We start from the raw sequence: 26,073 nt of genomic DNA on the forward strand, positions 1-26,073 counted from the left end.
TTTAAGTGTCTGAATAATCCCATTTGATTTCATTGGGACTCCTGACATGCTTAAATGCTTCTGTGGATTGGAATCTAAGGGCCTGATTCTGACTTCATTGGGAGTTCTACCCATGGAAGCCTTATGACATCAGTGCTGGCTCCCAGTTGTGGGTTTATTTTTCCATCTGGTATATTATATAAATATGAGCTCCAAGTAAATGAAGCATCTCTCACAAAATATATATGCAGTAGGTTCTAAGCAGAAACGCAGTCGCTGTAGAACATTGGCTATGCTTGCACACATACCCATGCACACAAAAGAAGTCATAATAATATTCTTCTGCTTTTTAATTGACATATTAGATCAATACTGGTCAAGCAGATGGGACCCCTGGACTTGATCTAAATGTGGCTGAAGCCTGGGAGCTGGGATACACAGGGAAAGGAGTTACTATAGGAATTATGGATGATGGTAAGTGTATATTCCAAGACATATAAGACAGTTTTAGAGTTTTAAATAGCTTACCTGGTATAATCTTATGCAAGAACATCCAAACCTTAAAGAACTTTAAGAAGCCCCTAATTATTATGAGTCATGCACACATAGGTCTTTTATGGCTCAGTTCAAAGGCCATTTGCTGAGTGTGAGGACTCTCATTTGACTTCAGTGAGCTTTCAATGGGGACTTCAATTGCCTTGCATATAGTAGATATAAGAGATTTTCCCTAAAAATATTGATGATGTACAGGAGAGCTGAAATAATATTTTCTCACTAGATCTCCCTAGTCACCTGCATACTATGTAAATTAGTAGTTTAAGGTAAAGTGGAATTGGGAGAAAAAACACAGCACTTGGTAAAAAATACAGCTGTACTTTGCTTGGATTCATCAGTGTGTCAAAAGACAAGGTACGTACAACAAGTTCTGCTGGTGAAAGGTACAAGCTTTCGAGCTACGCAGAGCTCTTCTTCTCATGACTTGTGACCAATGAAAATAGCTTCAACAACACTGCAAATTAAATACCAGGAGTCTCTTAAATTTTCTCAGCACTTTTCAGCTAGCTGAATTTTATCTTATGTAGCTGTGTACATTTTCCATGGTAGCTAACAATACTAAAAACTAAGTGAAAGTACTGACACCAGCTGTATCCTCAGAGATCCACTGGGATCTGTCCCTGTTCTTTTTTGTCACTGTGTAATATGGCATGACTCACTGCCACAGCCATTCCTGCTGGTCACTTTGGGAATTGCACTTCAACCCTTGAACACCCCCTTTCGGCTGGCATCTCGCCCGCTGTTACTTATTATTGGCTTTGCCATCTTCGTCAGGGCCCATGTCTTTTCTAGATGGTGGCGATCTCCCCTTGGGGCATTGCCTGGGGTCCTCCCCCAACCCCTTATGCCCACTTTGCCTCAGTGAGCCTACTGTCAGTTGTCATTTGGCCCCTTCCTTTAGCTTAGGGGCAAACTGCAGTCTCGTCATTGGCGAGGGGATGTGGACCCGCTGCCTTTGCCTACCCTGGCTGTCCCCCTGCAGCCCTAGTACCCACAAGCCTTGCTTCAGGCCCTGCAGCCAGGGAGCTTGCCTGGACAGAGCTTCCCCAGCTCTGCTTGCCTTTTCCCTAGCCCTGCTGTAAGTCAGGAAGCCTCAAGCAAGAGTGAGAGAGACTTTCCTCCTCTCCAGGAGCCTTTTATTTATGTTGCCTTCAGCTGGGCTCTACTTGGCTGTAGCTGCCTCAGCTGCTTGCTCCATAGCCCTAGTCCTCTCCCAGGCCTGGGTTTTAACTCTGAAATGGTCAGTATGGGGCAGACGCTCCGTCATCCTTCCCCCCTTTTCCATACTTAAGTGAGACAACTGGATAAATAGTAAGGCACATTGGTTACTGCAGTATGTGGCGCACTCATCGCTCTCTGCCTCCTTTTCATTGGTCCCATATAGCGTGACCTGTATTTTCAGAGCCTGGACACAATTGCAACCTCGGTGACAGTGAGCTTGTTGAAGTTCAGTCTACATTAGGCTGCTGAGGGAATGCTAGTTAGCTGGAAGACACATTTAGGGCACATCTATACTTGCCTCCTACTTTGGAGGTCAGTTTTCTAACATTCGATTTAGTGGGTCTAGACCCATAAATCAAACCCTAAGGGCAGCCCCCACTGGTGTCCATACTCCTCCTTCTGCAAGGAGTTAGGGAAGCCAACAAGAACATTTGCTCCCATTGGCCTCCCACTTTGTGGACTCTGCCAAGGCTCGGCTTAAGATAAGATGAATCCAGCTGTGCCTTTTGCTCTCCTACATTTCTATGTGCAAAATGTGTCGCTGAAGTTGTGTACCTTAAGCTGACCTTCTTGGTCTAGTATGGACCAAGCCTTGGAGAGTGGAGCATGGAAGGAATTTTTCCCTGAGATCAACAGATATCCTGTGACTATTCTAGCAAACTAGTTTACTTCACCATACTAGCAGATTTTAAACAAATGTTTGCTGAAAGCCAATTCTGAATTTGTAAATGTGAATATTTGCATTTCTAGGCTGAATGCACAGTTTGTAATGATATTTAAATGTTTGCAAACAAATCTGATCTTCCATGAAAAATTCTATGGCACTGTTCATGGGAACAAACACGCTTGCCCCATTGTCTTCCCATTTCTAATTTAGTTAATATTCTGCCTACTTAATTTACCTCTGAAGTGTCTAATGGCTACACTAGTTTTCTTTCCTCTCCTACACTTATGTAATAACACTGTATGCTATTAGGGGTTGGATCCAAAATCCACTGAAGTCAATAGTTGTTCAATCAAGACTTTAAAAATTTGCTGTTTCCTTAAGAAGAGGTGATTGCATGTTAATGGTGGATGAAGTTACCTGTGTATCAATATATACAATACTAGAATATAGATATGTTTGTAAAGCATTTTAAAATGCTTTCAGATGAAAGGTACTACATAAGTGTAAAATATTACTAGAGCTACCACTCCTAACCATATATGATCCGATTTAAATACTTGTCCCACATTTGAATAGTGGGTACTTAGTCCAAACAAGTTTTGAGACAAGCATTATTCCTTATTAGAGTTTTTCTATACAGGCAGTCCCTGGGTTACGTACAAGATAGGGACTGTAGGTTTGTTCTTAAGTTGAATCTGTATGTAAGTCGGAACTGGCGTCCAGATTCAGCCGCTGCTGAAACTGACCGCCAGTTCTGACTTACATACAGATTCAACTTAAGAACCCCAAGCTTCCCCAAGTCAGCTGCTGCTGAAACTGATGAGCGCTGATTCCAGGAAGCCTGGGGCAGAGCAACTCTGCCTCGGGCTTCCTGTAGTCAGCGCTGGTCAGTTTCAGCAGCGGCTGACTTGGGGACGCCTGGGGCAGAGCAGCTGGGGTGCTGCTGGGTTGCTCCAGTAGCACCGCTCCTCGGCACTACTGGACCAACCCAGCAGCACCCCAGCTGCTCTGCCCCAGGCATCCTGATTCAGCCACTGCTGAAACTGACCAGCAGCGGCTGAATCAGGACCTGGGGCAGAGCAGCTGGGGTGCTGCCGGGTTGGTCCAGTAGTGCCCAGAGCGGGTGCTGCAGGACCAATCCGCAGCTCCCCAGCTGCTCTGCTCCAGGGTCCAAAACAAAAGCCTGGTCTGCTGGGGGGGGGCACACTATCCGCGCCCCCCCCCCCCCAGCAGACCAGGGACACGGGGAGCAGAGCAGCAGCGGCAGCGGGGTGCCGCGCCTCTGAGGCTTTGCTCTGGCAAAGTCTCAGAGGCGCGGGACCCCTCCCCCCATGGCTGCGGCTTCAGTCCCGGTGCCTGTGGTCTGCTGGGGACGGTCCCCAGCAGACCACAGGCACCGGATCTCAAGCAGCAGCAGCGGCGGTTCCCGCGCTTCTGAGGCTTTGCTCTGGCAAAGCCTCAGAAGCGCGGGAACCCGCCCGGTGCCCCTGGTCTGCTGGAGACGGTCTCCAGCAGACCAGGGGCACCAGAGCAGCTTACGAACGGGGCTTTCTTGCCCCGGAGGTCGCAGGTAGCAATCCGCTACCTCGACCTCCGGGGCGAGAAAGCCCCGTTCGTAAGTGCGGATCCGACATAAGTCGGATCCGCGTAAGTCGGGGACTGCCTGTAGTAGCAATAGTGGTTTTGTGTTTTGTGGTCATTATAAAGTGTTGTAGGGGTTTTGGTTTGGTCTAGTTTTTTTTTAATGGTAACCTTTGGTTTATGTGCTGTCTTTTTCTTATTGCAGGAATTGATTATCTTCATCCTGATCTTGCCTCAAATTATGTAAGTACGCACTGACCTTTCCTGTAAAATGTGAGGCTCTTTATTGTTTTGGTCTGCCTTTCATTAAAAAAATGTTTACACGCTGACTAGAGGAACTGCACAGCTGAGCTGCTGATCCTGCAGATGATAAATTTTACATAGAAAGCAAGTAGTCTAAAAATGGGACCTGGCAAATTGCCAGGGAATGAATGAAACAGTGACAAAACTGTGTGGAGGAATGCTTGCGTAGCCTACCTTTAAATAAGCTGCAGTTTGTAATATCGAATTTAGGACAGAAATGAGTAACCTGGGAATTGGCGCTAAATCTTGCTGTTAAAATGCAGAATTAACCTGTTACATGGAGAACAACAGAGATGCAACTACCATGGGCTGTTGCTGGGCTGCAGTCTGTTCACAATGGCTGTAGTGTGTATGAGAGTTAGAAAACTGTGGTAACAATATACTTCATTTACAACATATGATTAAATTCAGTGTTTCAGAGCATGCCCAGCTGCTCGTGGATTGTGTGTTTGCAGCATAATCAGACACTGTGTCCAGTGTAAAACGATTGTTTCTTCAGACTTACCTTTAGTTTGCCACTCTCGTCATGGGCCGTTACCTCTTATATTCTAGACTCCATTCTCTTTGTCCTGTCATCTCTGACATTACTACTGCCTTTCTGCCTGCTTCTGCTGGTGCCCTCAGTGGCCACTTTCTACATACTATGGTTGTTTTTGTTGTCGTTGTGCAATGGGACTCAAAGAAGTGTAATACTGATGTAGTGCTGGAGTGATGTAATACTGTGTAGTGCTTACATAGCCAGTATTGCCTCTTCCTTGAAACCACACACACCATGGTTTTAGCTCTCATTGTATGTTTCTACTTTCTGAAAGTTGTTTTGAAACATCTTTTTGCCAAGCATACTTCTCCCCTTCATTACACATAAGGGATTGGTTCCATGATCTTTGTTATAGGGCTGTATGACAGAAGGTTGTGGGGTTTTGAGGCACAGTTTAGAGGTTAGAGTGCTTGGCTTCCTGACCCTGTTTCTGTGTCAAGGTGTCTCAGTATCTAAGACAGGGGAGTAGGAGGACCTAGGCCCTCCCATCCCATCAGGTTGTAGTCCAAGGCCCTCTGTAGGTTGCCCCAAATAGGGGACCTCCAGCAGCAAGACTGTATTCAGTGCCCTGGACTGCTTCCTACTTTTGCCCCTGTTGTCCAAGTGCCTGTGCTGGGTTGTCTCTTAGTAGTGCTCTGAGTGGCATCCTGCTGCATTCCCAGATTCCTCCGGGCAGGGCAGCCATTTTGCAGGGTCAAAACTCCCACAAGATCTCCTTGTTCAGTCACTCCGGTTTCTCTCAGGCTAGGTATCCCTAGGTCTCATTTTCCATCTCCTTTGGCCAGGAAGACACTACTTGCATCCTTGGTGACTCTCTAGGCTGGCAAACTAGTGATCCTTCCCTCAGGGAGGGAGGCAGCTAACTCCTGCCTCTTTGCCTGTCATCTCCAAACTGAGCGAAGCTCCCTCATTTTCTCTCCCTTCCAAACCCAGCATTAGCTGCAGGTATAATGGGGCTGAGCTAGCTGGGACTAAAGGCTCTCCTTTACCCCTTCCATGCTGGTGTGTGATTCCTCTACTTCACCACAGACTATTTTATGTATGGAAGATGTAAGAGAGTTCAGTATCACCGTTTTCTTTCAATACTCAGGGTGAAATTCACCCCAGCACAGAGGCCTGGCCCATACATCTTACTTAAACTATATTTTGTAGGCTTAGCCAGGACTTGAGAGGCACATAGCCCTTACTCTCTGCATCAGGGTGCAGTTTACAATAAAGTAATATACCAAAACACACAATGCACTATGCCTATCTCATGGTCCCGGTGAAACAAAAGACAGGACTATGCAGCACTTTAAAGACTAACAAGATGGTTTATTAGGTGATGAGCTTTCGTGGGTAATCTTTAGTTATCCAGCAAGCTCACTCATGTCATCTCTGTTTCATGTTAATGAGTTGCTGTGAAAGGTAAAGCTTATAGCCTTGTCTTGTCTGTATCTGTAGTCAGCTGTAGAACAAATGGGGAGAAAAGTGATTCAAGTTTCACAAAGGATTTTGGTATTTCAGAGTCTAGTTTCATTCTGATGTGGGACAAACCCCAAAGATTTCAGTCCCCCCGTGAAATGGAATGGAACCCTGACTCTGGCCTGGTAAGCTAAATGGACTTTGGGCATCTAAAAATCTCAGCTGAGCTGGGAGCCATAGGGGCTGCTGAGAAGCTGGGTGGGGAAGATGGCAGGAAACCCAGCAGGTAGGATTCCATCAGACCTTGGCCCCACTTTGATAAAATTGAACATCTTCATGTGATGTTTTGATTACATGTTAAAATGAACCAACTCTAATCAGCAGTTCCAAATCACTCAACATGTAGCTCTGCTAACAATCTCAACCTATCCCTGGCATTTTCTCCATCCATTACACAGGATAACAATTGCCATTCTTTTCAATGGGCTTATAGCTACTGTAGTGACTTTTTCCCCCCGTTGTTTAATATTGTAAGCTGTGGTTACAAAGTTGATGAATTTGGGAATCATGAAAGCAACATTGCAAATCCATTTGATTTCCAGGTGTTATTAAAAAGAAGATAGCTAAAATTAATGGTTAAAGAAATTGTAGAAAATTATTAAATCTAATGTTTAAAATGAAAATTCACATTACATGGGTTTAGGGGAAAGGCTCGGTACATCTGGATTATCTAAAATTAAAAGTCTTGCTTAGAAAGTCACAGGATACATACAGTACATAATCAGCATTGAGCTAGTATTACTCAGATACACTGGCACAAAAATCATAGAAGAGATTATACATTTATTCTTATTTAGGATTCTTGTCAGCCAGGTATTCTTAAAACATTTTGAAAATCCTCCAATGCCATTTAAGAGAATAACAAGCACACATGATGGATGAAATTCTGGCTCCATTGAAATCAATAGCAAAGGTCCTACTGTCTTCAGTGGAACTAGGATTTCACCCAGATTGCGTAGAAGAGGGAGGCTTCCATGAATAGCAATGCACTTGGAAAATTGCTCATCAAAGATTGTAAAGCGCAAGGTGGTCAGTTTCACACCTTATGAGTCTACTTAATGACTTGATTGCAGTTATTAAATCCGCAGCTTTAACTACAACGTGCTTATCCCAAATCAGTGACTAAGTTGGAAGTTTATATAAATTGAAACAAATACAATTTTCTACACCAAGATGACCTTTACACGTGTGTTTTTTTCATCTAGAACCGAGTGAATAGCATATGTTATTACTATTAACCAGTCATTTATCCAGCAGTAATGATGTGGACAAAACATAAAAAGATGTCTGTCTCTAAAAAGCTTATGCTCTGAATATAGGTATAAGGTGGGTGAGGTGGTATCACTTAGTGGTCCGACTCTTGCTGGTGAGAGTGAGGAAGGTGATTTGGCAGTGACATCTTTGATGGATTGCAGGAAACAAGCTGGGCAGCCAGATTGAGAGTGAGTAGGTTAGTGCTAGGTAAGAGATTTGTTTGTATGGCTGGAGGGAAAAGGATGGAGTTTAGAAATGCTGTAGTGGAAAACCAACAGTACCAAGTGACAGGAGTGTGAAGGGGAAGGGAGGAGGGAGGGAGAAGGAGCAGATGAAAGTCACCTTGAGGTAAGTACCAGAGAGAAGAGGAATTGCCAGTAGCGATGGAGAAGAGAACAAGAGGGAAGCAGAGGGCAGGAAAGACAAACACACAAGAAAGGGCATGGTCACTGTCTGACAAAATCACCCTCTAAAACACAAGCTTGATCCATTTAATATAAGAGCCTAAAAACTCTGAGGAATAAATTGAAATAAATAAGTCATCTTGTTTAAAAGATATTGCAGTGCTTCCACACAAAATGCAGTCTATATATCTGGTCCTCTGTGTGCTATATTCAGTATTAAATAGCTTGAGATACAGGACATGGCAGAGTGATTATTATATTTAAGCCAACTGAGAAAAAGCCATTTTAAAATGTCATAATTTGGCACAAACATCCTACTTTCCTGAGTGCATGTGTATACTTACCAGGGATCAGCAATGCAGCAATTGATCTACAGGTGGCCAATTTAGAGGGTCTAGTGAAGACCCACTAAAGGGACTTCAAATCACTCTCCTATTGACTCTGGTACTCCACTGGAATGAAACACTTAAGGAAAATCAATGATGACCCAATGAAGTGTAGACATCATGATAGGTCAACATAAGCTACATTGACTCCAGTTGTGTATTTTAGGTTGACTTAGTCCCTGCATTGTAATTTAAAGCAGGTTCCAAAGATTTGGTTTAAGCTGGATATAAAACCAGATTTAGATCTAAAAACCAGATTAATTTGCACTGCTGGGACTGGATCTCTCACATTACCTGACTCACACAAGGTCCATAGTCACTTGTTTGTGAGACTTTAGAGTTCTTGAAAACAAGCCCTCAGAGTTTTGTGACATTTGCAGAATTCAGGATGGCAATTTATTTGTCCAAAGAATCTATGACTCACCATGTGTCCTATCATGAGAACAAGGGACTGGACTTGATCACCTCTCAAGGTTCCTTCCGGTTCTAGTATTCTATGGTTCTACGATACATAGTTCCATATATAGTATGGTTCTACGATACATTCTATGGTTCTACGACACAAGGAGCTGATAGAGGAGGTATCTGAGCCTCTAGCTATCATCTTTGGAAAATCATGGGAGACAGGAGAAATTCCAGAAGACTGGAAAAGGGCAAATATAGTGCCCAGCTATAAAAAGGGAAATAAGAACAACCCTGGAAACTACAGACCAGTTAGTTTAATTTCTGTGCCAGGGAAGATAATGGAGCAAGTAATTAAGGAAATAGTCTGTAAACACTTGGAAAGTGGCAAGGTGATAGGGAACAGCCAGCATGGATTTGTAAAAAACAAATCATGTCAAACCAATCTGATAGCTTTCTTTAATAGAATAACTAGTCTTGTGGATAAGAGAGAAGCGGTGAATGTGGTATACCTAGACTTTAGTAAGGCGTATGATACGGTCTCGCATGATATTCTTATCAATAAACTAGGTAAATACAACTTAGATGGGGCTACTATAAGGTGGGTGCATAACTGGCTGGATAACTGTACTCAGAGAGTAGTTATGGATGGTTCACAATCCTGCTGGAAAGGCATAACAAGTGGGGTTCCACAAGGGTCTGTTTTGGGACCGGCTCTGCTCAGTATCTTCATCAACGATTTAGATATTGGTATGGAAAGTACGCTTATTTTGTTTGCAGATGATACCAAGCTGGGAGGGATTGCGACTGCTCTGGAGGATAGAGTCATAATTCAAAATGACCTGGACAAATTGGAGAAATGGTCTGAGGTAAATAGGATGAAGTTTAATAAAGACAAATGCAAAGTGCTTCACTTAGGAAGGAACAATCAGTTTCATACATACAGAATGGGAAGCGACTGTCTGGGAAGGAGTACGGCAGAAAGGGATCTAGGGGTTAGTGGACCACAAGTTGAATATGAGTCAGCAGTGTGATGCTGTTGCAAAGAAAGCAAACATGATTCTGGGATGAATTAACAGGTGTGTTGTGAGAAAGACACGAGAAGTCATTCTTCCGCTCTACTCTGCACTGGTTAGGCCTCAATTGAAGTATTGTGTTCAGTTCTGGGCACCGCATTTCAAGGAAGATGTGGATTAATTGGAGAGGGTCCAGAGAGGAGCAACGAGAATGATTAAAGGTTTAGAGAACATGACCTATGAGGGAAGCCTGAAGGAATTGGGTTTGTTTAGTTTAGAAAAGAGAAGATTGAGAGGGGACATGATAGCAGTTTTCAGATATCTAAAAGGGTGTCATAAGGAGAAGGGAGAAAACTTGTTCATCTTGGCCTTTGAGGATAGAACAAGAAGCAATGGGCTTAAACTGCAGCAAGGGAGGTTTAGGTTGAACATTAGGAAAAGGTTCCTAACTGTCAGGGTAGTCAAACACTGGAATAAATTGCCCAGGGAGGTTGTAGAATCTCCATCTGTGGCGATATTTAAGAGTAGGTTAGATAAATGTCTATCAGGGATGGTCTAGACAGTATTTGGTCCTGCCATGAGGGCAGGGGACTGGACTTAATGACCTCTCGAGGTCCCTTCCAGTCCTAGTATTCTATGATTCTATGAAAGGGTAACATCTATCTTAGGGTATGTCTAGACTCATGGCTCCGTCAACGGAGCCATGTAGATTTGTTTTTTTGGCAAAGGCAAATGAAGCCGCAATTTAAATGATCGCGGCTTCATTTAAATTTACATGGCTGCTGCGCTGAGCCGACAAACAGCTGATCAGCTGTTTCTCGGCTCAGCGCGCTAGTCTGGACGCTCCCCTGCCGACATCAAAGCCCTTTGTCGGCAGCCCCGGTAAACCTCATCCCACGAGGAATAACGGGGCTGCCGACAAAGGGCTTTGATGTCAGCAGGGGAGCGTCCAGACTAGCGCGCTGAGCAGACAAACAGCTGATCAGCTGCGGCAGCCATGTAAATTTAAATGAAGCCGCGATCATTTAAATTGCGGCTTCATTTGCCTTTGCCTACAACCCTAATCTACATGGCTCCATCGATGGAGCCATGTAGTCTAGACACAGCCTTAGTGTTTTATTCTGTTGCCCGCTACTGTAGCATGTGAACACCTACTACATAAAATTGATAGCAATAGCTCCTACTGGATTCCATGGAGTATCTGGCACTTCTTTTTCAAACTAAACTGTGCTGCTTCCTTTTAAACAATTTGTTCATTTCTTGTTATACGCTTAGTTGGAGTTTTCAGGATAGAGGGGAAGTCTGGGTTGTGAATGTCATTTTTATGATGGAAAGATCTTTTAGAATAGGAAGGTTTAGCAATGTTCCTAATGATAATCAGTTTCCGAAAGTGGAAATTTGCTCCCCTCTCTTCCCCCGCCTGCTGTAATCATCTATAAACTTTCAGCATTGAATGGGAAGGAAATTCAGTGAAAACTGAGCTGTTAAATCTCATAGAGAGTAATGCCAATCCCATATTGTATCTAGTAAAAAACGTGATCTTGTGCCCTTACCCTAACCTATATTGGGTCAGATCTTCAGCTGGTATAACTTGATCTTGCTCCATTGTCTTTCCTGAAATTCAATGCAGCTATGACAATTTACACCAGTGAAAGAGTTTTCCTTATTGAAAGGCAGAGTCAGTAAGTCCAAGGTTGGGTATAGTGTACCTGTCATAGTGACAGAGAGTAGGAGTGAGATTTGCCCAATTAAACATTCATAAGGAATGGAATATTTTTGACATCTTTCCATGTGCGGGAATTGTAAGAGAAATTGTGCATCCTTGACCCTATGAGAACTGCTTTAAAAGGTGAATGTTTTCAGCTTTTTCTAAGCCACTTGAGATTGGAGAATAATAGGTTGTCAAAGGAGAATTAGGTTGGAGTGAAATCTTTATCTCAAAAAGATTTACTTGCCAGATGACAGAATGTTCTTGCCGGGCAACAGAATGATGTCATCACATCATTAGTGTCAACAGGTTCTCTCAGCGAAGTGAAAGCGGCCAGAGAGATGGGGGTAGGTGAGCAGAGGACGCAGCTCCCTAGTTTCTCATGGAAACAATATATTAATAAATCTTTTACAAACATGTCACATAGTCTGTTACAGGCTTTGGTCTAGTCTTATAAAGTATGGGGTTTTGAGTCGTCAGTAAGCATCTCATGATCAGAGTGCTTCTTGTCTGAAATTTGCAACAGCGGTAGACTGATGAGTTAGAATTAGCTCCCAGCAATATATTATTGTTGAACATTTTTATTCATGATATTGGTCAACAGTTTAAAACTTGGGTGCCTAAAGCTAAAGGGTCTGTATTTAGGTCCCTAAATAAAAGTAGTCTGATTTCCAAAGGCCCTAAAACTTCTGCAGGTTCTGTTGTGATGAATAACATTCACAGGGTCTCCACACAGTGCGAAAGGACATGCAGGATGCCCTTAATAGGCAGATTAGCATGCCTCAATCACGGGAGAATCCTGAGATGGCATAGAATTAGTTGTGCTTGTATTGTGCTACATGTGGTGACCAGGAAGTGGGATAGGGATTGGACAGAACAGATGGGGTTTTTACAAACTGCTGTTCTCAGTTATGCCTGGGGCCAAGGTCACCGCAGATCAGAGGACTTCAGTGGTGTCTTAAAGTCACCTCCTCAGCTGTGCTGAATGGAGCTCTGGTGCAGATGAAGATCGGAGCCCAAATGCAAATAAGTTGGATTCTCTAATTCTGGATTTGCTCACAAGTTTCACTTTGGATTAACCCTCTGATTTTACAGGAGTTACTCCTGCTTTATATTGGTTTAATTAAGTGCAGAATTTCATGGATATAGTGAAAAGGCTACTGTTATGGATATTATAAGTAGATGGTCCACATAATGACCCAGTGCTATAAAAAATTCATATGCTCCATGGCTATGGCTGCAGGATCATTAATATTTAAACCAGTCCATTCATATTTTATGTGAAAGTTAAGTTTAAATATCCTTTATGTCTATCTTATATAATATTTTGGTTTTATATTTAACCTAATCCATAATGTTGAGCTTAACATTAAGGGGGCACAATTACAATTGTGCTCCTGATATTGCTGAATGCCTTCATCATTTCACAATGGTAATTTCACAGGTTTAAGATGAAGGTGAAATAAGTCATTTAGCAGCTTGGAAGTCTAATAGCATAAGAACATTCCCCATGGCAAAAGAAGCATCCAACATTCTACAGTAGAAATCCTGTGTTACAAAACAGGCAAATTTGGGCTTCTGTTGTGAGATTTAAAATAATAATTGTCAGCAACAACAACTCATAAAAAAGCAGAATTCCCTTTAAATATTTGTTCATATTAAGTGTTCCCAACGTACATTCCCCTTCTCCCCACGTAGTTCCTCCGCTGTGTTGCCCCATAACTCTCTTATGCTTTCTGTTTCTAGTCAGTTTCACAACAGGTTAGTGCACACAAGAAAAAGTGATAACTGGGGCTTATCGTAGCAGGAACTGAGAGAATATATGCCATACTATTATCAGAAAAAAATGTGTGGTTCATCTCTGAGTAAGCATTGTCAACAGCTGAAAGCTCTGGAGAGAATTTTTTAAAATATCAATTTATTCTAATAAAATTAAATCTAGTGCATCTGTAAAAAATATCGAGTACATAATAAAAAATGACAAATTTAGTTTAAATTAAAAATTATGGTGACTTTTCCAAATGGGGTAGGAAAAATAGATTTAATGGAAGTAAGCTGTCCAATCCATTCCCTTGCAAATTGACTTACAAATATTGCCTTTTCATTCATTAAATCCTAACTCTAATGCAGAAGGTTCTGTATATTGGCTGGAAATGTGGAAAGGTGGTAGGGGTGTAATGGTGTGATATAAAAATGCTTTTAGAATTCTCCTTGATAGAATCTTGTTTTTCATGAGTTTCAAGGGCTGCTGTAAAAATGCTGATTCAAAACAAACTGCTCATGCTTGAAGATCTGGTGCTAATGGGGTTGAGTCAGCAAGATACTGAGCTCTTTGGCCACAATCCAACAGAACATTTACCCAGGCGAGTTACACCATGTACTTCATTGGGTCTATTCAAGTGATCATAGCTAAACACGTGCTCGATTGGGGTCAGAGTGCTCTGCTCTGCAGGACTGAGCCACAAAGAATTAGAACCTGATCCAAGCCTAAAGTAATTTGAAAGACTTCCACAGACTTTAGTGGCCTTTGGATCAGGTCTGCAATGCTCTCTTGAGTAACCAAAAAAAGGTTCCAGTCCTGTAGGCACATAGACAAAGGCGTTATTTTAATCGTGTCAGCATATCCATTGATTTAAATGGAACTCCTTCATATGAGTCTGATGATCCACACACACAAATATTTGCAGAGTATGGGTTAGACTGGAGTAAAATTTGGAAATTCCATTTCATAAAAAATTCCAACATTTATTTTTGTCCCAATTTGGGACGAAAAGTTTAAATTTCAAAATGTTTTGCAGAAGAAAAATTCTGAAAACATCTCAATTTGGAAATGTTGAACTGTTTTGTTTTGATATTTTCAGCCTAAAATAAACATTGTGACGTTCCTCAAATCGCGTAGTTTTGCTTTGTTGAACTGACCTGATGTACTTTGTTTCAAGTCAGTTCAAAACTAAGTTGAAAATTCTTATACTGATGCATTGCCTTTTGGAGGAGTAGTTCAGGAGCCTGATTTAGACTCATAGACTTTAAGGCCAAAATAGACCACCATGATCATCTAGTCTGACATCCTGCATAGCACTTATCTACCTCTCTTATAGACCCATAACTCTGGGAGAGTTACTGACATCCTTGAATCATGTTTTAAAGGCTTCAAGTTACAAACAATCCACCATTTATTCTACATACCGCATGCTGCAAAAGAAAGTGAAAACCACCTGGGGTCTCTGCCAATCTGACCCAGGGGAAAATTCCTTCCTGTCTCAAGATATGGAAATAAGTTGAACCCTGGGTATGTTGACAAGGCCCAACAGAGAGACACCTGGGATAGAGTTAGTAGTAACTCAGGGTGCGCCTACATTGTACCATAGGTCGAAATAAGATATACAATTTGAGCTACTCAAATTGTGTATCTTATTTCAATGTTATTTCAAAATAGCTTATTTTGAAATTTGGCGCTGTCTACACAGCACTTATTTTGAAATAAATCACTATTCCAAAATGTCCCTTTCTCCTCATGGAATGAGGTTTGCAACAGCATCGGAATAGTGAGCCCGTTATATTGCGAAATAATAGGCGTGATCAAGAGACGCAGAATAGCTATTTTGAGATGAAATAGCACTGTAGGGTAGATGTAGCCTCTGGACACATCTACACAGCACCCTTACCTCAAAATAAAGTGCTATTTTGACAAATCCCTTAACCGTCACGGAATGAGGGTTACAGGGATGCTGGACTAATGCACCCGTTATTTCAAAATATATTTTGAAATAACAGATGTGTTTAAAGACACAGACTAGCTATTTTTGGATACCAGAGGTATCCCGAAATAGCTCGCTATGTAATCGTAGTCCCTGAGCCCTCCCCATCTCCAGATGTTGAGGATATTTGCTACTAGCAGTCACAGATGGGCCACATGCCATTGTCACTGTCTCCTCCTATCATCCCTTCCACAAACATATTTACTGTCATCTTGAAGCAGGTTTTATATACCTGCTGCTTCCACTGAAAGGCTGTTCCAGAATGTCACTCTTCCCCTGGTTAGAACCTTCATCTAATTTCAAGCCTAAACTTGTTAATGGCCAGTTTATATTCATTTGTTCATGTGTCAACATTAGCACTTAACTTCAATAATTCCTCTCTCTCCCTGGTATTTATCTCATTTGATGTATTTATAGAGAGCAATCTTATTTCCCCTAAGTCTTCATTTGGTTGGGCTAAACAATCCAAGCTCTTTGAGTTTCGTAAGATAAATTTTCATTCCTCTAAACATCTTAATAGCTCTTATGCACCTGTTCCAGTTTGAATTCTCCTTTGTTAAGCATTGCACACCATACTTTGGATGATATCTCACCAGTTCCTACAGTACTACCACTTCCCTGTCTCTACTGGAAATAGCTTGCTTGATACATCCTAAGATTGCATTAGGCCTTTTCACTGCCATGTCCCATTGACAGCTTATCATCATCCTGTAATCAGCCCCTATACCCAGGTCTTTCTCTTCCTCTGTTGCTTCCAATTGATAAGTCTCTAGTTATAGGAAAAATTGTTGTGGTTAGTCCCTAAATGCATGATCTTGGATTTTGTACTATTAAATGTCATCCCATTTCTATTATTCTAGTTTACAAGGTTATCTGGATCTTTTTGTATGATATTTTGGTCTTCCTCCTTGTTGGCAATACCTCCCAACTTCGTGGCATTCACAAATTTTATTAAAACACTCTTTGAAAATGTTAAATAAGATTGGTCCCAAACCCAATCTCTGAGGAACTCCTCTAGTAATCTCCTTGTAGCCTGGCAGGTCAAATATCAGTATTACCCATTATAATGTCCTCTTTAAGCTTTTCCTTATCTACCTTTCAATTCTCATATGAATCCCAATCTTCTCTAATTTAATTGATAATTTCACATGTGGAACTGTATCAAATGACTTAATGAAATCCAGGTAGATTAGACTGACTGCATTTCCTTTATCTAAAAAGTCAGTTAGCTTCTCAAAGATATCAGGTTGGTCTGGCACAATCTACCTTTTATAATCTACCACAATCTACCATTTTGTATTTTATCCCAATTTCCTCTGTGCCCTTAACTACCTTTTTTTCTTTCAAAATTCATTGCTGGGTCAAACTAAGTGGTCAGTAGTTTTCCAGGTCACTTTTTTTTCCTTCTTAAGGGTAGGCACTATACTAGCAATTCTCCAGTCATATGGTATAGCCCTTGAGTAACAGGTTCATTAAAAGTCATGTGCCAGTTCCTCTAATTATCATGGATGGCCATTATCCAGGCCTGCCAATGTAGTCCCATTAAGCTAGTTGCATTTGCCTTTCACCTCAAATGTGATAATTTCTACTTCCCTATCCTTACTTCCTTAGCCACCCTGCCACTGCCCCTAAGCTCCTCATAACTTGCATTAAAAACTGAGGTAGAGTATTAATTTAGATTTTGGGCCATGCCTAAATTATTTTTTATCACCACACGATCCTAAGTACTGTGCGGTCCCACTTCTTTCCTTATTTTCTTTTTATTTATATGGCTATAGAACCTTTCACTATTGCTTTTAATTTACTGTGCCAAAGTGCAACTCTGCATGGTTTTTGGCAGTCTTCCCTTTCCCCTTATTTTCTGATTTCCAAGAGGTAACTTTCTTTGCTGATCCATCTTCCGTTCTTTGTTGGCTTTCTCTTAATAACCTGTTCAAGATGCTTGTTCATCCAGTCTGGTCTGCAGACCTTTCCTATTTGCTTGAGATGAAGGCTTCAGATACTTCCTGCAACTTGGATTTAAAATAATTCCAAGCTTTCTCCACATTTAGGGTATGTCTAGACTACATGCCTCTGTCGCCAGAGGCATGTAGATTAGGCTACCAGGCATAGGAAAATGAAGCGGCGATTTAAATAATTGCCGCTTCATTTAAATTTACATGGCTGCCATGCTGAGCCGACAAACAGCTGATCAGCTGTTTGTCGGCTCAGCGCGGTAGTCTGGACGCGTGGGGGTCGACATCAAAGGCATTTGTCGACCACCCAGGTAAACCTCATCCCAGGAGGCATACCTGGGTGGTCGACAAATGCCTTTGATGTCGACCCCCGCGTGTCCAGACTAAGGCGCTGAGCCGACAAACAGCTGATCAGCTGTTTGTCGGCTCAGCGCGGCAGCCATGTAAATTTAAATGAAGTGGCGATTATTTAAATCGCCGCTTCATTTTCCTATGTCTGGTAGCCTAATCTACATGCCTCTGGCGACAAAGGCATGTAGTCTAGATGTACACTTAGATTCTTGAGTTATTCAGTCTAGTCCGCTTCCCTAACTAATTGAATTAAAACTTTTTAAAGTTTTGAAATTAGTAATTCTAGTTCCAGAGCTATTTTAGTTTATCCTTCCATTTATTTTAAACTCAATTAGCTCATGATCACTTGGACCAACGCTGTTTCCTATCACCAGTTCTTCATCAGGTCCTCACTATTCATTAATACTAAATTTAAATGGCATCACTTCTTGTTGGTTTGGTGACTGTTTGATGAAGAAATCAGTCAGTTATCACATCCAGGAATATCTAGGCCTTCCCATTATTAGTAGCACTGATCCTCAAATCTATAGCTGAGAAATTAAAGTTCCCTATAATCACACAATTCTCAATAGTTTTTGTTTCATTAAAATATTAGAGAAGTTTCTGTCCATATCCAAATTTGATCCTTAAGGTCTGTAGCATACCCTATCCTGTATCCCCATTCTTTGCTCGGAGCCAGGCTATATCTCCTCTAATTAGAGCAAATACAAGTTTCTACCCATGGATGCAGATATCAATGGCTAGAAATCAGTATCCACTGAACCAGAGGGCTCTGCTCCCAGGAATGGCAGTGGCTAAAGGAGAAGAACATGGTGCCACTGCTTCCAGAAGCCAGTGCTATACACCAGCACCTCCTCCACCCTCTGTATCAACTTCAGGCCCACCACCAGTGGAGCTGCATGACCCCAGACAGAAGATGGAGCTGCGTGGAAGGACTGGGGGTGGGGTTGGGGGGATACAGTTGCCTAGCCAGAAGTTGCTGGCATGGGATGTTTACTCCTGCTAACGGTGGCACCACATGATTCTCTTTTGCTATGGTTCCTGGGAGCAGAGTCCTGAGGTTCAGTGGATAACGATTTCTATCCATGGATAGCTGCATCTGCAGATAGAAATTTGTATCTGTGCAGGGCTGTACCCATAATGCACTCCATCGTGTGACTCCTAGGATAGACCACACAACTCAGTCAAAGGGAAATCCATATTTTCTTATGTGACTCCGGAGAGCCTGGCCCATCGGTGGGAATGTGGACCAGAACTACAACTCCCATAATACAGCATGCTGGCAGAAAACTGTATCTAATTTTTGTCAAACTAATTTGAAATAAAATCTTATGGGTCACTTCAAAAAATGAAATATTCCAAGTCAGTTCAAATTGACTCAATGAAATATTTCATTTTGATTTTCCCACAGGAATATCTAACATTTGTGGGAGGAAAAAATCCAAAATTTCCCCTGGAACATTTCTGTGTACTAAAAATGGACTTTTCTATTGGAAAATCATTTCAATGGACATCTCCCAACCAGTGCTCATCTGAATAAAAGCATGAATGCATGAGGTCCAAAATAGGAAAAAGACAGGAAGAAGCTGGATAGAAGGGAGTGCAGTGAGAGTGAAAGATGATGAGCAAGCAGTAGGCTGTAGAGAGCCTTGCAAGCTAAAGCATAGAACTGAAATGTGATGTGCAATGAAGAAACCCCAGTAAAGGGAGTTGAAGATATTCAAAGGAGAGACCAAGGAAGATTATTTTTACAGCTGTATTTTGAACACCATGAAAAGGAGGTGAAGCGAGAGTCATTTATGCCCAACTGAGAAGAAAAACAATCAGAGCCTAGACAATAGGTTTGACGGTGGGGATGAAGAGGAATGGTAGTGGCATGAAAATATCTTATGTAGCATCCTTTTCTTTCCCATACACAAATATCCAGGCAAAACAGGTATATGCCACAATGTAAGGAACATGCATTTCCTTTGTTTTACCAAAACACCTGTCCCAGTTCTGTCCTGTGTAGGGGGCTGCTCTTCTCCCAGGATCAAACACTTCTGAGACCAGAGTGCTTCTCTGTAAGGTTGATTATTGCAATGGTATTCTCCATTAGAGTCTGAAAGCCCTTCCATACTCATGGAGAGTCGCCTTCTGCTATTCATGTACTGGTTACCTTTCCTGTGCAGCTGGATAATAAAGTATATAGTGACTTGCTCTCCAGAAGATAGGGAGTTAGGAGAAAGCTGGTATTTTCCATTCTGCAGAGTGACTGCAGAGATTATGTTTTTTGTGGGATCAATATTTTCTTCCAAGCCTTGGAAACTCTGCAGAGGCTCTTTCTTCAGGAAATTAGGAAATTATTTTTTCCACTAAGAAAACCCTTAATTACTAACTGATAATTAAAATATGAAGCATAATGTATTCCATGGTTTGCTTTCTCTTCAGACCATACACACAGAGCTAATGATTTTCAGGCACAAAATAAATGATCTGCTAGGAAGAAGAATGAAGATACATTGCAGGGTCTGAGAGCTGTTTATTAAAAGAGGAAAATATAGAGAAAAGCAGCTGTTGGTTTTGTGTTCACAAATTTCAGTAAATTAAGAGAAAAAGCCTATGTGAGAACAGAGGAATTTAGAAATAAAAGTAGGACAGGAAGAGGGAGAGAAATTGGGTTTTATCTCTCACTGGTTTTGGTTGTAGGGTATTCCCATCCCAGATCCTCAATTGATATAAATTGGCATAGATGCAATACCCAGTTTGCACTACAGGTTAAATATCTCTAATCCAGCATTTTCTGGTCCAGCAATATCCAGGGTCCAGCATGATTTTAGCCAAACTTATCATGGGTATGGCCAAATTTCCTGTGGTCCCATAAAGTTTGTTTAGAGCTACCAGTCCTGGCTCTTAGGCTATGTCTAGACTGCAGAGCTTTCCCGGGATACCAGATGCTCTGCTGCGTCCAAGGAACACGTCTGTTTTTCAAAAAAAAAAAAAAAAAAAAAGGAAAAGCAGACGCATTTTTTCATCATCCCTGTAAACCTTGTTCAGAAATGTCAGAAAAGCCTCTTTCAGAAGAAAAGCAGAAAAATATATGCAAATTCAAAATTTGCGTATCTTTTTCTGACTTTTCTTTACAGTGTAAATATAGCCTTAGTGTTCTGTGTGGATATTTGTTCTGATTTACCTCTAAATGTCTTCTCAGAGCCCAATAAGCAGTGGAAGTGTTGGTAATGTGGCTAGACACTATTGACCTCCCAGGGTTCAGCAAATTCTCTGGTTTGGCACTGGACATGGTCTGATGGTGGTAAACTAGAGAGATTCAGCCTGTAGCTACAAATCTGACCACTCACTAGGGGTGTGTCTAGACTACAGGGTTTTGTCGACAAAACTATACCTGCGTCTACACTACCACCGAGTTCTGTTGACATAACGTCACCAGAACTCAGCAGTTTTGTCAACGGCTGTAAACCTCATTTTACGAGGAATAACGCCTTCTGTCGACAGAGTTCTGTCGACAGAAGGCGTTATTGCATCTAAACTGTCCTTTGCGTCTACACTGCCATGTTGACAAAGCGGCTTGCTTTGTCGACGGAACTGGATGTAGTCTAGACGCTCTTTGTCGACAGAAGCTTTGTCGACTGTATCTGTCGACAAAACTTCTGTCGACAAAAGCCTGTAGTCTAGACGTACCCTAAGAGTGGTGTAAATGAAATCAGAATCTGGCCAAGAGAGTCTGACCTGTTCCTGCTTTGGCACAATCCAGCAAGATTCTAAAAAAAATCATGATATCTGATGCAGTCAAATATAGATATGAATCAGTTTCCCAGCTCAGATCTGCAAGAAACCAATTTGCTTTGCCCAAATCTGAATGCGCATGTATAGTGCCTTTGAGTGGTTCCTTCCAGGTAGCCTTGGAGGGAGATCACTCTGTCTCACTATGCCACCTAGTTTTCAATAATCAATTGGCAGGGAATTAGTAAGGTATAGTAACAGACTGACAGTTCATGGTCTAGAGCAGGGGTGGGCAACCTAAGGCCCGGGGCCAGATGCCGTCCTTGGCTTGCCTGGATCCAGCCCTCAAGGCTCAGGACTCCTCTCCCCCAAGCATTTGGGAGCCCATGCAGGTGCTCCAACCCCTGCTGGCCCCCACCCAACTGATTTATCTGTGCATCAGTGGTCCCCAACCCAAAAAAGGTTCCCCCTACCTGGTCCATAGGGCCTTGACCCCTTTGGGCAGAGGTAGGTAACCATCTTGCTTGGGCAGATGGCATTCACTGTCAGGAAAAGCTGGAATCAATAGATCTAGAAACATTTACTTATCCACATTCTTCTCAAAGCCATATAAATACTCACTGCCTGACTCTGATTTCACATGCAGCAGTGTGAAAACAAGTGACTCTAGCGAAGTCCATGGAGTTACACTGATGTGCATTGTTGTAAGTGAGCACCTGCAACCCCACTTTCAGGCCTCCCTTATGAGTCACCATATTTGTATACTCACTCTAACTCAGTGTTTATGCTATAACCAGATGACCCACATTTTGAGATCCTTACTTCATTTTTTTTACTCAGTCTATTCAGGAAAACACCCATTCACTTCAGTGAGTGTTTGACTACAGAAGACATGAGTGAGGGCCCTAAGGATTCAGCCCTGTGTTAATTACAGTTTTGAGTGATCTAACATTTCTTATTCAGATGTAAATGGCATGTTAGTTTCCCATCTTGTTGCTTGCCTCTAAAATATAACCTCAGTCAGGGTCATCTTTAGGATTTATGGGGTCCTACACAGTACTATTAAACTGATGGCAGCCTGTGGAGGAGGGTGTGATTTTATAATCTTCAGCACCACACTAATGTTATTTTAAAAGCAAATGTTAAACTAAGGTCCTGTAGCCTACCATAGTAAATTCTGAAACTGACAGGATATACCTGGAGTTGGCAAATGCCTGTTAAATTGCTTCCTTACCACTTGAATGGCTCTTTCACAGGTTCAGTGGTCTGCTAATGTGTCTGGCAGGCTTTTTCACTTTTAAGTTAACTAGATCCTTTCCAAAGGAAGCAGAGTCACAAAACAGACAGAGGAAAAGGCGAGTGGGTATACAGGCAGTCCCCGACTTACGCGGATCCGACTTATGTCGGATCCGCACTTACGAACGGGGATTCTCGCCCCGGAAGTCGGGGCGAGAAAGCCCCGTTCGTAAGCTGCTCCGGTGCCCCTGGTCTGCTGGAGACCGTCTCCAGCAAACCAGGGGCACCGGGCGGGTTCCCGCGCTTCTGAGGCTTTGCCAGAGCAAAGCCTCAGAAGCACAGGGAACCGCCGCTGCTGCAGCTTCAATCTGGGTGCCTGTGGTCTGCTGGGGACCGTCCACAGCAGACCACAGGCTCCCGGACTGAAGCCGCAGCCGCGGGGGGGTCCCGCGCCTCTGAGGCTTTGCCAGAGCAAAGCCTCAGAGGCTCTGCTCCCCGTGTCCCTGGTCTGCTGGGGGGGGGGGCAGCTAGTGTGCTCCCCCCCCCCCCCAGCAGACCAGGCTTTTGTTTTGGACTCTGGGGCAGAGCAGCTGGGGCGCTGCCGATTGGTCCTGCAGCGCCCGCTCTGGGCACTACTGGACCAACCCGGCAGCACCCCAGCTGCTCTGCCCCAGGTCCTGATTCAGCCGCTGCTGGTCAGTTTCAGCAGCGGCTGAATCAGGACGCCTGGGGCAGAGCAGATGGGGTGCTGCTAGGTTGGTCCAGTAGCACCCAGGAGCAGTGCTACTGGAGCAACCCAGCAGCACCCCAGCTGCTCTGCCCCAGGCGTCCCCAAGTCAGCTTCTGCTGAAACTGACCAGCGCTGACTACAGGAAGCCCCAGGCAGAGTTGCTCTGCCCCGGGCTTCCTGGAATCAGCTGCTGATCAGTTTCAGCAGCAGCTGACTTGGGGACGCCTGGGGTTCTTAAGTTGATTCTGTATGTAAGTCAGAACTGGCGGTCAGTTTCAGCAGTGTCTGAATCTGGACGCCAGTTCCAACTTACATACAGATTCAACTTAAGAACAAACCTACAGTCCCTATCTTGTACGTAACCCGGGGACTGCCTGTACATTAGGTTCCAGAGTTGCCCCAAATTTTGAGGAGCCCTGCGCAGCTGAGTATTCTCCGTATGGGTAAGGTCAGCTCTGACCTCAGGGTTCCTTTAAGAATAATTCCAGCTGGACATAGTCCCCTAATAAAGCAGTTAAGCAATCTTACTTTCTCAATTTTTGCTTACTCACAACAAGCTAAACACAATATCAATCCCCTACTTGCTGGGGGGCAAATATGAGCACACTGTTGAAGTAATTATGTAAACAGTGAAGCAGGGAATGTTTCTACCACAGCTATGACCTGCAATTTCCATTGTTTGCTCTTGAGACAAAATCACTATTGGGTAATTTTTAAAACAATGAAAGGAAGAATATTACTTGTAATAAATTATATTCAGCAATATATGAAATGAGGTTTGGCAACAGGATAAATAACAGAAATAAGGTATGAGGAGTTTTTGTTTCCTTTTACAAAGTCAAACCATTTAGACTGACTAAGCCAAGGTATTCTGTTGAAAGCACCAGTTGACCAGTTCTGGAGACTTTTCTGGATGAAAATTATCCCAAAAATTGCTGTTTTGGGTGTGACCAAAATATCCATAAATTTAAGTCAAACTCAGCAAATAGTTTTGACAGAATAAAACTAATGACAAAAAAATTAAAAGGCAAAAAGGTTCATTTCAGCATTTCCCAAACTCATGTTCTGACTTCTTGCTTCAAAACCTTTCACTTTAAAATGTACCTTGCATTTAGAGTGTAAAAAACCATCAGTAAAAGTGCTTTGTTTGACCCAAGTCAGTATTTGGTTTCAATTTTAAAAATTTTCAACTCAGTCACTGAACTGAAAAATTAATTATTTGCCCAGATCAGCTGGATACTGTGGACCTGAATCTGTAGAAATACCAGTGTAAATCACTAACTCCATCTGACACTGAGCCAGATCCTGAACTTATGTAAATTGGTTCAGCTCCATTAAAGCCAATAGGGCTATACTGCGTTACAGCAGCTGAGAATTTGTCCCAAAGAGTTATACCATGTAAAACTGGTATGTGATTAGTATCAGGACATACAGTTACAACTTTTATTATAATGGTCCTGGCCATTCGTTGAATTATTCGCATAAAAAGCCCACTCATTTAACCCCATGAGTCTCTCTCTTATAACTCCCTTAAAGCAGAAGTCTTCCAGTTTGGTAGTAATTTAGGTGATTTATTTTGGAGGGTATTCCAGTATCCATTGTTTGTCATCTACGATGTCATAGATACATTAAAGCTTCCATATCAGTCTGAGCAATGTTTAGAACACAGCTTTCTGGAGCAGTTATGCATGGGTCCCTCCATGCTCTGGGTCACCTCACTCCATCCCTGGAAGGGAGTCAGTAGCATAGGCTAGTGAGGAGTTGCAATGCAGAGGCCAGTGTTGAGGTAACTGAAGCTGCACTGTCTCATAGCCAGAGGGTGAGGTATAGGATCCTGGAACTTCACACAATGATCTGGGTCTTTAGTGGATCCTAAGAGCTTTCTGGAGTTTGGGTGGAAAGCCCCCAAGTCATTTTATAGTCCCTCTTGAGAGAGCAATCTGTTGGAACCCATGAACTCCTTAAAGAATTTCGACTCTTCAGTCTCCTCGTAATGTTTCCCACACAAGACCATGTGGCAGGGACAATGACAGCTTAAAACAAAGTCATAGTAGAGTCCACATTAGAGTCTTCTGAGGCAATGATAAAATGGGGCTGATTCATGGGATGGAATTTTCCAAATAGCCTAAGGGACTTAGGCCCCATCTCCCAATCTCTCTCTCTTTGGGTGCTTTCATGAGAAAGAGCTGGTGTGGCTTAGGTACCAAACCTAAGTGGAATGTGAAGCAGAGATAAGGCCCTAAGTTGGGAACCTATCTAACTCTGAAGGTCAATGCTTAGACCCCACTTGTTGGCATTTCCTGCTTACTTGGTTAGGTGGTGTGACAGATTTCTGTTACCAGTCTGCCTGAGGTATCAGGTGATCGGGCTGAGGCCACAGGATTGTTAGGGGAAGATATGACGGAACACACCAAGTGTCTAAGTTTTAAAGCTTTATTGATAAAACAATAAAATAACAGCGGAAAGTGATGGGTGCTTCCCATGTCACTCAGAGGAAGGAAGAAAGCGTTAGCATCTCAAGCCCTAATCCACTTTCATACTCACACACTCACTACCAGGCTGGCCAGGCCTGGGTGTAACGAAAGAAGAAGAGGGGGAAGGGTGGACGGGAGTTTGATCCTGAGCGCACAGGTCATCCAGGGTCCACTGTAATCTCTCCGAATTGCTCCAGCTCTCAGAAGGGTTTTAAGTCCTGAGCTCCTTTGGGGGTGTTCCATTCCACGACCTCTGGTCCTGGTGCTCTTCATGACAGTCCAAACCGGCTTTCTGTGGTCTCCTTGACTTTCCCAAAACACACCGGCTAGTCTCTGTTGTTCCCTTTGCTTCCCTCTGTGCTGGCCTTTGC

The 26,073-nt window shown here is 42.7% G+C and overlaps 1 protein-coding gene across 1 annotated transcript in view; it reads left to right on the forward strand.

Annotated features, from left to right (window-relative positions):
* PCSK2 (proprotein convertase subtilisin/kexin type 2) overlaps positions 1 to 26,073 on the forward strand; it is a 195,255-nt gene that overhangs the window by 95,817 nt on the left and 73,365 nt on the right. Inside the window, exons 4-5 of the mRNA XM_075925556.2 lie at positions 345 to 453; positions 4,209 to 4,246. Coding sequence (XP_075781671.1) covers positions 345 to 453; positions 4,209 to 4,246 — 147 coding nt within the window. The remainder of the gene's footprint in view (positions 1 to 344; positions 454 to 4,208; positions 4,247 to 26,073) is intronic.

Source organism: Pelodiscus sinensis, chromosome 3, assembly GCF_052426305.1.
Source record: "Pelodiscus sinensis isolate ZL-2025 chromosome 3, ASM5242630v1, whole genome shotgun sequence".
Lineage (NCBI taxonomy): Eukaryota > Metazoa > Chordata > Testudines > Trionychidae > Pelodiscus > Pelodiscus sinensis.